At 39.0% G+C, this 13,047-nt stretch overlaps 1 protein-coding gene across 1 annotated transcript in view; it reads right to left on the bottom strand.

The window, feature by feature from the left end:
- pcdh9 (protocadherin 9) overlaps positions 1-13,047 on the bottom strand; it is a 207,436-nt gene that overhangs the window by 68,253 nt on the left and 126,136 nt on the right. The window contains exon 4 of the mRNA XM_030725274.1: positions 1,518-1,719. Coding sequence (XP_030581134.1) covers positions 1,518-1,719 — 202 coding nt within the window. The remainder of the gene's footprint in view (positions 1-1,517; positions 1,720-13,047) is intronic.

Raw genomic sequence — 13,047 nt, 5'->3', positions numbered from 1 at the left:
AAAATATAGCAATGTTTCCCCACTAGCTGCTTTAAATTAAAAAAAACAAAACAAAACAGAACAGAACAAAACACAGGTAACAATAGATTTCCATTTTAACTATTCCGATGCTCTGTCTGAAACATATGATGATACATTCTCACGAAAAGAGAAAAGGAAGATGCTTCCTATGAATCAAATTCAAATGAGCTTTTGCAGCAAATACCCCAGGCACTTAGCTGTGTTACAACTGTATGTGATTGTGCAGCTCCACTTTTTTTTTTTTTTTTTTTCTTCTTTTTTTTGGAAAGACTGTGCTTTAATCCAAATCACGCTTTAACCACTAAACAAGCTGTTCTGGTGCATAAACTTAACCAAACAGTAAGTTTAAAAAAAGCAAAATATTGAATTAAAATGAATTAACTCGAAAAAATTAACACTAGAAAGTGTGAAAAAAACAATGGTCCCCCACAAGAGAGGAATCTAAGCTATGCCTTCACCACTCCTCCAACATCAGATATTGCCATGGCTGGTGTAATGCGGCACAAACTCCAAAGGACACTTGTGCCCATCTCAGAGATGCCAGCAACTCCGACAAAATAGCAGCACTTAAAGTCTCTGGGAATGAGAATGGGCTGTTTCTGAAGATAGTGAGTGGGTGGGCCTACAAAAAGCTTATTGAATACATTTGCCAACTGTGAGTGCATCTGCTAAGTTAGAGTCTGTTTTAAATCATATGCACCCACAGTTTACTCACAGCACTTGTATTTATGTGGTGCTAGTTGCTCCACCCTCAGCAGGCAAGCTGGCATCGACCTTGAGGCGACGCGCTTGATCTTTGTGCACACCTCACCTCTTAATGATAAAATGAGAAAACTGGGTCGGAGATGTACATTCCCACCAGAAATAGTGGGAAGTTAACATCTTCAGCTGAGAACAAGACTTCCAACTGGGAAATCATCTCTAAATAAATCAAATGAGTTTCACAAATAGGTGAGGAGCCTATGGGAGGCCCAGGTTTGCTCCTGGGAGGAATGAACAAGTCTGGATGATTAACTGAGAAATGAATGACCCGCTCATGTATCCACTAGAAACCTACTTGAGCAATCAAATAACTCTAAATTAAATGATTTTTTGTGTGTTGAGTCCATTATGGAGACAGATGTTGTTTTTCATGAACATTTATTATCTCTTTTCAAGAGGTTTTAGTCATCCCTCAAAGTGAGATATGAAATGTTTTCATTTTCTTCAACCTGTTGACAATGAATGTTCTGATTTCACCATCTTGCATACAATAAGTAGAGAAATGAATAAAATCAGATTGGATTTGAAAGCGAAGACACCATTGCTATGCACACAATATCCACCAAATTGAGTCAAAGTGAATATTTTGCAGCTATTTAACAAAGTCAACAAGAGTGCTTTAAGCTCACACAGTTTGCAAAAGAGAGAATGATGGTAAATTCAGAGTTAAATAAAGAAATATGCATGTGTAATAAAAAAAAGAAATGGCAATCATGGAATATATTATAACTTACCAGAGTTGGGATCGGAGTTTCCATCAGCTTCAGTCCTCTTATCAGGGGAGGCCTGCTCGTAGAAGTCGTCCTGCGCCTGCACCAGAGGGAGAGGTTGTGTGAGGAGGGAGCCACTGCCTACAGGCTCGTGGTCCCCCAGACCGCTGTCACTGCAGCTCTCCTGGGAGCCATCCGGCAGGTGAAACGTGACGCGCCGCTGTGACTAGAACCAAGAGCACAAAACAGAGCCTCTGATGTTAGTGCTCTGCTCTGCCCCCTTAATTTTTTTTCTCTTTTTACAGTATTAGTTTACATTGAGCTGAACAAGCTCAAGCATGCTGCTTTTAAACACTGAGTGCTGATCGGGACTGCAGCGTGAATTCATTTTGCCTGAACGATGTAAAATGTAATATATATATCATCTCCGCCGACTGAGAATGATCGTTGAATAAAAGGTCTATTTTGACTTGAGCCAAGATATCGATGGGAAAGGGAGTTTGCACATTGTAAATACAGTCACGTTTCACTGCACAATGACAACCATTAAGCGCATGCAAATAAACATCATGCACTGTAACAAAAATTCATCAAAGTGAAAAATAAAAAAAAAAGTGATTCTAAAAAAAATACTGTATTTTGATTAAAGTATTACATAACTGCCAAAGGCCAGCAAAATACTGGAGGCAGAATTTTATCATGTTTGTCAATACCGCAGGAACTTTTACAGCTTGATTGTTTAGTGTGTGTTGTTAATTTGCTTGGTGCTAGCAAAGTCAAAGCGGCCTGTGGAGCTAACAGAAGTCTCCCCCAGGGTGCCCTTCTTATCACATTCTGTAGTCTCAATAAGGAAAGGGAAACACAAGTTTTCCTGGGACATATCTTACGCATGCACACAAACACAGGCGCACATATAGACACGCATACACACGCACACGCACACACACACACACACACCATCCTTAAATCCATCCTGATTGAATTTCCAATTGTTAATTCTGAGTGTCTTTTCCGTTGCTCTAATGACATTTTCCTCAGGCTTTTTCATAAGTCCAGACGCAAGCCTCCAGCTAACCTTTCGTGAGCACAGAGAGGTCCCTGCCACATCCTTGGTGATGACAGACAGAGATGGGTTTTACAGTAATTATTGGCAAAAGCAAAGGTCACCCAATCTGCCGTCTAATGCAAATGACCTCATTATATATTTTAGAACTGCTCCAAAAGCATGCAACATTCAATTAAACAAAAAGGGAGGATAAAGGGAAAAAAAAAAGGGTGGGGTGGGGGGATGTGCAGTTAGACCTAGGACACTGTCACAAAAACTAGATAGATAGATAGATAGATAGATAGATAGATAGATAGATAGATAGATAGATAGATAGATAGATAGATAGATAGATAGATAGATAGATAGATAGATAGATAGATAGATAGATAGATACGAAGGGTTTGAACAATTTGCTCAGTCGCCAATGCAAGTGAAAGTATGACTAAATGTAAATGTCTTGTAAAACTGCAGATGAAACTAGGTAAATGCCATTGCCAGTAATTTTAAAAAGGCTGATGATCAGATGTGGCCTTTTAAATGATGATAACAGGGAGAAAACCTTTCTAAATGAATTCACCGCATTGTTTGCGTCTGTGAAAGCTCTTGTATACTGATAGGGTAATATAACACTATCAGTTTCACATTTCGTGAGACATGCTCTGTCTATGAAGTCTGACAAACACCTAATAAAGAAACTGAACCCAGTAAAGAGAAGAGTGAGGGAAGACGGCAGGTGTAGCGTATCTGCGCTTAATTAACAGTGGCTGCATATGTTTTTATTGCTGCTAATGCCAAAGAAGTTGGCCTTAGGCAAGGTAGCCATTTATTTGTTGGCAGCCCTAAAAACGTCCAGCTAGGAAAACTCACACTGGCAGTTTTCTGCCAGTTCTTGTCAGAGTTAAAGAAAAACTGTATATTTTACAACAAAGTCACATGCATGCATGTATTACAGTTTTATAAAATGATTTCTATGCCATTAAGGTGAGCATGAAAATAGTATATAAAAAGCCAGATCCATACTGGTAACATTGTGTGCTATTATTTGAAGCCCAGAAAAGGGAACAGCAATCTACATTTGATTTTAATTGCACTGTAGGACATGACAAATGTAATATTACAAAGTCGTCTACTTGTATATATGACAAGTGCAAGAAATTATTTAATAGAACAGTGCTCTAGAGATGTTATTTCCTTTGATTCTGACTTCTAACAGAGACGAAATGGTTTATAATTAACTGGGATAATGGTAGCGTGTGCTGTCAGACACTGGAGGGACCTTGAAAAGATTCTTGGCTCTGTTCGGACAAAGCGGAAAAGTAAGGGAAATGTAAGGGAATACTCTGTGCCTACAAGCTGCAATGGTGAAATAATTTAGACTTCTTTGGAAAAGTCCATTTCAAAACAGGATACTGACGAGCAAATGAATGTATAATTTAACTAGGCTTCAACAGTAGCTGTAAAGTTCCAGGTTTAAATGTCATGTGGTGATTCTGTGGGTTTTGCTGCTCATGTTTGGTCATATGTTTATTTGTAGGTTTAAGCACGTTTGAAGATGTTTGTATTTCTCTGTTGCTCACAGTCACTTGTAGTAATATTAGCATAAGACCGGCTTAAACTATCCCTGCTGCCAGTTTACAAGATATTACGGCTTATCACGCCTGCTAACCCTTGTTATCCGCTTGTTTTTATAATTTGCCTGACCAAACACAGTCACTTTTACAAACACAAAGCAAACAGAAGCACTTTGCTGCTGGAAGGTTTAAATTCCAGCAAGCCAGCAAATTACCAGGAACAGCATTCGCTCTCTTCACACAAAGTACAATATTAAGCAAAGTGAAAATAAAATCTGCCAGGAGACCGTAAATGTCTCATCTGACACCGGCTGCAACTTTATACTTGCTTCTTAAAAGCATAAATGTGAAGAGTTTTCCCAAAATAAATCTGTCTGCATTTAGTGTTTCCTCTGGAATTCAAAGGGGGCAACACACGTGTGTGTGTGTGTGTGTGTGTGTGTGTGTGTGTGTGTGTGTGTGTGTGTGTGTGTGTGTGTGTGTGTGTGTGTGTGTGTGTTACAATCCTTATTAACACTATTAGTTATTGGGCAGCACTTTCATTGATCTAAAGTTTGCTGTTGCCTCTTAAAGACTAAATGCCACCTAAGCACTGTAATCACAACACTGTAAGCGCAGCACGGTAGTTTAACAAATTGAAAAAGTACTGTAGCAGAGAAATGATGGTTATTTTTGATGACATGCTTGGCCTTTTCTGTTAAAATGATAAGACTCACGCCACACTAACTAAAGCCAGATTGCCACAGAACACAAAACCATTACAACTTTGGTTTAGTAAAACTGAAAACAAATAGGGATAGGGCTCATGACACGGAGCGCAAGCGTTCTCTTCGCTCCCGTCTTTCTCCCCCTGAGTTTGACCATATGGAGCTCAGTGTGCAAGTCAAAAACAACTTCTGTGTTGCACTGTGTTCCAACTGAACACAGTGCAACACTGCATTCCTATCAGGCAGACATTTAATGAGCAGAAGAACACACCGAGAAGCAGCGCGTGTGCGCGCACAGACAAACATGCGTGCGCACACACACGCACACACAAATAATGCAACCTCCTCACTACCACAAATAATCTTATCTAACAGCAGTCTGACACCTGCGGTGAGAGAACACTTCCCATGAGTCCGTTCTCACAATCAGACCACTGAGGGAGATCAGTCAACCAGGAAGGCAAAACTCACGAAAAGAAGAAGAAGAAGAAGAAGAAACAGCCTTTATTGTCCCACAGAGGGGAAATTTGGGTGTAACAGCAGCCGCAGTTATTATAAATATAAGTAAAAATATAATAATTCACACTAAGAAAAGAATATAAATATATATAAAATCAACAAACAATATTAACCTTAATACTACTAATAATAACACTATATACAATGTACATGATGTGCCTGTGTGTTGAACCTTAACAGGCCGGACTATTTACAGTATATTATATATTATCCTACATTGTGTAGGTTATTGTGGTTCTTTCTCTGCCTGCCCTGCTCTCTCACTCCTGCTCCTGCGTTAGAGCCCAAAGGTGCTCTGCCATCTGCTGGTCACCTTGGAAAAAAACAATCTTTTTTCTTTTTTTTTTTTTAACCAACAGAAAGCCACTAAAGTGTTTGCCCTTCTATGTTCCTCAGCAAGTGTTGATTGATTTTGTCTTTTTTTCCCCCCTATTATTTCAGCCCCTCTGTCTTACACCTTTGCACTGCTGTTGCTGACTTTAACTCTACCTGACATGACAAAATGACAAACCCGAGTTTTTCTAACCCTCAAATAGAAAAATGCATGTCTTTGTTTGATATTTCATTGTGTTTTGAAAAAAAGTACATTTGAGTATCATACTCTGCTCCCCACGGTTTTCATCCGCAATCCTGACAAGCTGTAACATTTCGCAAAACATCAAATCAAGTGACATATTAGCAGCTGATAGACAGTGCCTCCTGTCAACATAGCATTCGGATTTCCTTTGGGCTCATCCATAAAATGCATCACAGTCGCAGTCAGGCATTGCTCTATTTTGATGACATAAACACAGTCAAAAACAAGCTTTTCGAACAGCTTAAAAAAGATGAAAGACGGGAAGATAAAAAGAGTTCCCAAACGTGTTTCTGTAAGTAACACTCAAATAAAAAGTGACAAATAAATCACAATCTCCCCCGTCTTTGATTCTGACTCTAATATTGACGTAGTCTGCTCCTGCTGCCTCTCCAGAGTCTGAGTCTGCTGCCTTCTGCTTTTCATCATTAAATCATAGCTAGGCAGTTCTGAGAAACATCTGCATTCTGCCACATCCACAATAAAGCCTGCTCAGTCACTCCCTCACTTTTTAGCCTACCACAAGCACACAAGCGCACAAAGAAAAAACACAAAGATACATAAATCTAAGTCACATCTGACCCATTTCCCAAATTGCAAGCTTGGAAATGTGGGCATGTATATGAGTGCATGCGTGTGAGTGTGTGTGTGTGTTGTCTATCAGCCGTGTGCTCTCTGTTATTCATTTACAGAACACAAGCTTAGCACGTGATTATTAGCGCAGTCCATCATTTTGACTCTTTCTGGGCTAAATGATCTTATAAAGATTTATGGATCCTGCACAAAGATTCCATGTTTGTTTATCCATTTACCGTCTAACTGACATAAGGGACTTTTTTTCCACTAAAAAGCATAAATCTAGTGTAGTCATAGAGTGTGCTTGTCACCAGACTCACACTCTCACCTGTCATCTTTCACAGATGACAAGAGCTGTGACAAGCTCCTTCTTGCTTGTGCCCCCCAAAGTCCAATTTGTTTTATTTTCATCTGTCAACACTTCCCTAATAAATTACATCTTCTCCCACTTTCATATATTATCATGTTACTGCTCCCCTGTCTTATGTGCTTGTTAAAAAAAAAAATACTAGTGCTTTAGCCTAATTTGCTTCAGGTAAGCTACCATATTTATGACATGTGTAACAACATAACATAAAAAATTATAAAATTCAGGTCTTCTGTTAAAATTTGTAGATAAAACTTGTGAAATATAGAGTTATTATTCTGATTCATTGACGAGCGTCTTATGAACTCTGTATTAATTAACCCCATTGGGGTTGCATGATATGCTGCAGCTCAACACCTGCCCACCTATGGCAAACTGATGTGGTTATATGAAAACAGACAGGGATCTACACGAATTACTTCCCCATGTTTCTGGTGAACCTCAGTTTACTTATCACACTGCTATGTCAGCTATGTTTGATCTCAGCCATGGCCTCTAAATGCCCCACGGTGCTCTTGGGTTTTTCTTGGGCTGTTCAGCTGGGAGAGAGAGCAGAAGAGAGACAGGCCCAGAGGTGGATGCGATCCCAGGCCCCTGCAATAACCTTACAGCATATGGGTCACCTGCTCAACCCAGTGAGTCCGCCATCTTGTTTGGTGCTGGACAGAGAGCGTAAAGGTGTTAATATAAAAATATCGATCATTGCAGTCGCCCCTAGTGGAGTTCTCAATAGTAATTGTTACTGGTGGTAACTACAAGTATATTTTAATCTTACAAGTAAAAGAACTGACAAGACACCAATGGGAGCAGGAAATTGGTTTGAATGGCTTCTAAAATCAAAAAAAATAAAAAAAAAAAACAAACACTACTTTCAGCCGCTCCTTTATTCACATGGGGGTGCCACAGCAGGTAGCGCTGCATGTTTGATTTGGCAGATTCTTACACAAGATGCCCTTTCTGATGCAACCTCCGAGGGATTTGGATCTACTTCCAGAATCAAACTAGAAATTTTTCATTTATTAGGTCATTTATTGGTGTATGTAATCCACTGCACAGGCACCCCTTTGATTATATATATATATATATATATTATCAATCAAGTCTGACTATACAAGCTGCTATAACTGAAAACATGGAATGTATACATTGATTAAGCATGCATGTCTAACTTTAAATACAGTGGTTCCATCTTCTGTAAATAGCTAATACAGCGGTACTCTCTATTGCCGATTTGCTGTGCATCAGTGGTGGCATATGCAGTTTTACGTCTTATAATTTGGTCTCTGAAAACTGAAGGAAAATCACTAAACTAAACAGATCTGACCTAAAAAGGCTTCTTCAGAAGGGTGAAATTTCATTCATAATTAATGTCATCTAACTCTACCTGGGGCTAGATCTGGACATCTTAGACTCATCTACTTTTATTTTCCTCTTCAACCTGCAGTACTTTCTTTTCTGTAGGAGGTTTCACTCCTCTCTCCCCATACATCTGCCTCTCCCTTTTCATCCTAACCTTGGTATGCTGTTAAAGAACCTGACTTGGCTAAGTGAGAACTGTGAGACAGTTGTAACTCAACCAGCTTCCCTATGTGCCTCAAGCAGAGCTGAAGAAACCTGTGCAACTGCCACAGAGCATTAGCTACAAAGTTAACCACTACTGACTCACTCATCAGTTCTACCCTCAGCCGACATCCAAATCCATAAAATGAGAGACACAGCAATTCTTCTCTATGTGTGTCTCCTGCATCAGGATGAAGGATTTGACACTCAGAGACAGTTAACTACAGAGCAGAGCAGGCTAGGCCCTGAGCACCGAATGGGGAATCTTGATGTGTTTATGAGTTACAGTCCATGTGATCTTGGTGCTGCGCTCAGCTGCAGACAGTGAAGTCATCGTTCAGTGGTACCGCGCTAATAAAATGAATGACAGATATTAAAAAATAATCAAAAATAAGTAACATGCATTAATGTTGCATTAAAATCACACATTTATTTATCTGCATGCAAAGCGTAGCGTCATCCCAATGTACACTATGATTCATAATAACCTACAACCCTATTAGCCATCATGAAATCCTCTTTGTGATTCCATTACATCAAATAGGTGGGGAAGCACACGTTTGTTTAGTTGGATTTCTGTTTATCCTGTGGAAATAATGGCTATTTACACAGCCATGATTATCCAGCTTTTAGAGATCAAATGTAAATCAATGCAGCAGTGCAGTTTAGTTGACTAGCAACTGGTAATCTAAATTTCACGACTGTGCTTTGTTTTCATTATTTTACATAGTTAATAACTATGTATAGCTATTTATATATAGCATAAAAGGTTTATTATAACCTATGTACAGTCAATTCGGCAATTCCTGCTTATTTACTGAATATAATGTCCATAAAGCCAAAAAACTTATTCTGATAATGTAATTTCTGCTTCTAATAAATACACTGCACTCAAATAAATGCAGTTTTAAGTTCTTAATATCAATTTTAATGAACAGAATACACGAGCAGATAAACAGTCTAACAGAGTTTGGCTGGAAGTTGCTACAGATTTCAGTTCACGAGCTTCCACCTTATTACGAGCTGATGAAAGGTTAATTCTAACCAAACCTGTGACATGTTTTACAATCTAACAAGAAGGTCAACGAGGGATTATTCTAATAATGCAGCTTATATGGAATATGAAGACATAGTTGCTGTTGCTGAATGAAACAATACAAGGTTATTGCTTGGTTTTCCAATCAGTCTTTTTAAAGTTATGATCTGTGTTGAAAAACCTGAATTTTACACCAAACTAAGAAGAGTTTTTTCAAGAGAGAAGGACATTTTGTAATCTCTGTTCGTGTTAAAACACTTGAGAAGTCAACTTGTAACCTCTCCCAAAAGCAGCAGATGTTCATGCCACTTGGTAATGGAAAGAAAGTGATAACGGAAGGGATGCTTGATACTGAAGCACCATGGCAAGGTGTTGACAGTGCCACCAAATATCACTATCGACACCCTGCACTTGCAGTACGTGTCAGTTGCTATTCTGCTACGTGGGCCTCCACACTAGACATATTGGTACTTGTGTATCCTAAAATCTCACACATCTAACATCTTGTCATCTGACAACCCTTTAAAAACTCTTCCAAAATGTGTGGTTTGGGGATAAAATGTAAATGTTAAGCCCGAAAATATGATATTCTATGTACTTTGGGGCTTAGTTTTACATCTAAGCAGGTGTGAATTTGTGTGTCTGCATGCATACACTGGATTCAACCATCAGATGAGCACACCTTACAGGAAATTAGAACTAATGTTTTTATTTTTATTTTCTTTCTTTCTTTTTTTTTTTAATCTGACAAGAATTAACAGTACGGAAATATGATTAAGCTCAAGCCTTAATAATTAATTTTATGGCCAATGATCTTACTAACAATAATACTGATGCAACTAATCATCTGTAAAAAAAAAAAAAGAAGAATCACCCAGACCGTTTTCCATTTGTTTTGTTGCCAAGCAGCCAGTAATTTCCCTCCAACCGTTCCTAGTGAAAGCAAGGTGCCAGGATAATGCATAGTGGTGGATAGTGTGTTGCAGTGCATAATTTGTTTTTGTTTGTATGTGATCGCCTGCCCGTTTGCATTTGGGTGAGAGTGTGACAAAAAAGGAACAGTTCTCGCTCTCCCTGCTATGTATGCTATGTTTTTCTTCCTCAGAAGGAAAACCAGGAATATATATATATATATATATATATATATATATATATATATATATATATATATATATATATATATTTTTTTTTTTTTTTTTTCCTGGATGTTAAGATAAAACTGACAGAGAATGATTATCATTTCAGAGCCCACCCATGAGGATTACAGGTAAGTTGACCTAGCTGCAGGACATTAGCATTTACACCTCTCACTGTTTTTCGCTAACACATTTTCTGCTAATGTACTGCATACTAGACGGTGACAGAAGCACCGACATCCTGATGTGAAAGTCTTCTTTTTGCATTTGCACAGGATACTTTGAAAACTATTACTTTTATTTAGGGGTCCAGATAAATGCTGTGGAGTGGAATGAAATGGGGCAGGGCTCATTATAGTATACGTTTCTACTTTTATCATATCACAATAATACGAAACATTGTTATACTCTGTACTTGCATATAGCAACCCAAATCTGGGTAAGCAGTTAAGAAAATGGACAGATGGAAACTGGCTCATGGCCCATGAGGATCAGTGACCTGCAGTTCCAACTATGACCTGTAATTCAAAATTGCTGCACATGCACAGATTGTTCCTGGAAAATTCGGCCCAATATAAATTATACAAAAATTAACAAAGAAACCAATTTCCTATCAGTTTCCTCACTATCAGTGAGGAAACTGATTCCTCACCTGCCCTGATGAACTGCTTGGGTTCGTCGGGGCTGGGCACTGTTGCCATGGCAACTTGTTCGGATCATGTAAATGTATAGGGTATTGTTGCTTTGTGCCCGTCAGTGGTCAAATTCAGATAAAGGGGGTTGCCCATAGATGCTGCTTGCCCCCCAGTGAGACTGATATTGTGCTTTAATACTGACATACAATCCTATGTGCTTTATTGTTACAGCTGGAAATGCCCCCAGGTCTGAAATCTCTGGTCTGATCAGTAGAATAAGTCGTTGTTTCCTGCTTTGACAGTTGGCTGTAAACAGAAAATATCCACTATGCTGCTAAGTTCTGAGCAATATCAACTGCACAGAAAGAACCACAGTCTCTGTTGTCATTTCAACTGTGTCTCCCCACCGAATCTGGCCGGATACACAGTTAATGTGCAGCGGGAGCAATGTTGACTTACCCCACCAGTAAAATATGGGTGACTCTGAACAACTCTCTTTGAAACTAAACTCAAGCCTAAACAAGACAGGTCAGTAACTTTAGTATCCCCATAACATCATTGAATGCAGAGTTACCTTCCTCTTGCACTGCATACCCCTAAACACTATCGTTACCCAGTATCTGCCATGACTGTGCAAAACCGCATTCACACAGCATCAAGCTCACTTTCTTCCTCCTGTTCAAGTTCCAGCCTTTATTTTGTTTTCTTCTTTGGTCACCTTCCTTCTTCTCTCTGCATGTTTTCCTGACCTGCTCAGTGGCAGCTTCTGTAGTTTAAGTATTTACACCAACAGCCTAAGGCAGGATGCCCTGATTTCCCATAGCGAGAGAAAGTCTTGCCTGTGATGGCAGTGTCTTTTATATGGGTGCCAAGGTTGTAGAGGTAGATGACTGTATTTAACAGTTGAACTTCTCTATCCACTGACTATTTTCTAGAGCTTTATGCAGCAATAGGTTAGCATTCTGATTTTTAAGAAGAATTTTAAGTAATAAACAACAACAACGACACTTTCAGTCGTGTTAATGATTGTTGAACACTGAAAATATGAGGAAGATCCTAAAGTACCTTTAGTTTTGTTTGTTTGTGTTTATTCTTGGACAGTGTTGACAAGATTGTGTAAACCCTTTGAAATCTTTCCACCCCCCCCCCCCCCCCCCCCCCCCCCCCCCCCCCCCCCCACACACACACACACACACACACACACACACACACACACTACCTACTCAGTAAACTTCAGCTTGGAAGGGACTAAAAGCAAATTCAAGGAAACGCTGCTTCAAACACTTGTCCCACAATTAAAATCAGAAATCACATCAATTATATATTATGCCAAGGAAGTGAAAAAAAAGTGACAGATTGACCGGATCTCAAGTGTTCATTTCATTTTGTGTTATTACAAAGTAAAACAACCCATTTTAATGCTGTCACCTAAGGCTGAGAAATCCGACAATCAGGGCAAGAGATACTGTAAGAGTAAGATTGCAGGCTTGTCACACACTCCTATTATATGAAGGTGCCATTCCTTCAGTAATAATTTTCAGTTTGGCACAAATACGTGTTTTTCAAGGGATGGGTGTACACTCAAAATATTGTTTGCTATTGAAGAATATCCTGGAGCAATAACTTATTACATATCTAGTAACAAAATCTCTAGAGAGAGAAAAACAAAGATGTCTGGAAGTTACATAAGCTGTAGCACAAGCTTAGCTGTTTTTGTAAAGATGAGTACCGCCATTCCCTATCCATATAAAAGAAATCTAAATGGCATAGACTAAGAAAAATCGGTACATAAGTGTTTATAAATTTGCATGTGCTCACTTGGGAC

The sequence above is a fragment of the Archocentrus centrarchus genome, chromosome 3 (assembly GCF_007364275.1).
Source record: "Archocentrus centrarchus isolate MPI-CPG fArcCen1 chromosome 3, fArcCen1, whole genome shotgun sequence".
NCBI classification, from domain to species: domain Eukaryota; kingdom Metazoa; phylum Chordata; class Actinopteri; order Cichliformes; family Cichlidae; genus Archocentrus; species Archocentrus centrarchus.
The sequence above is the reverse complement of the archived record's forward strand: the minus strand, read 5'-3'. Positions and strand labels throughout refer to the sequence as shown.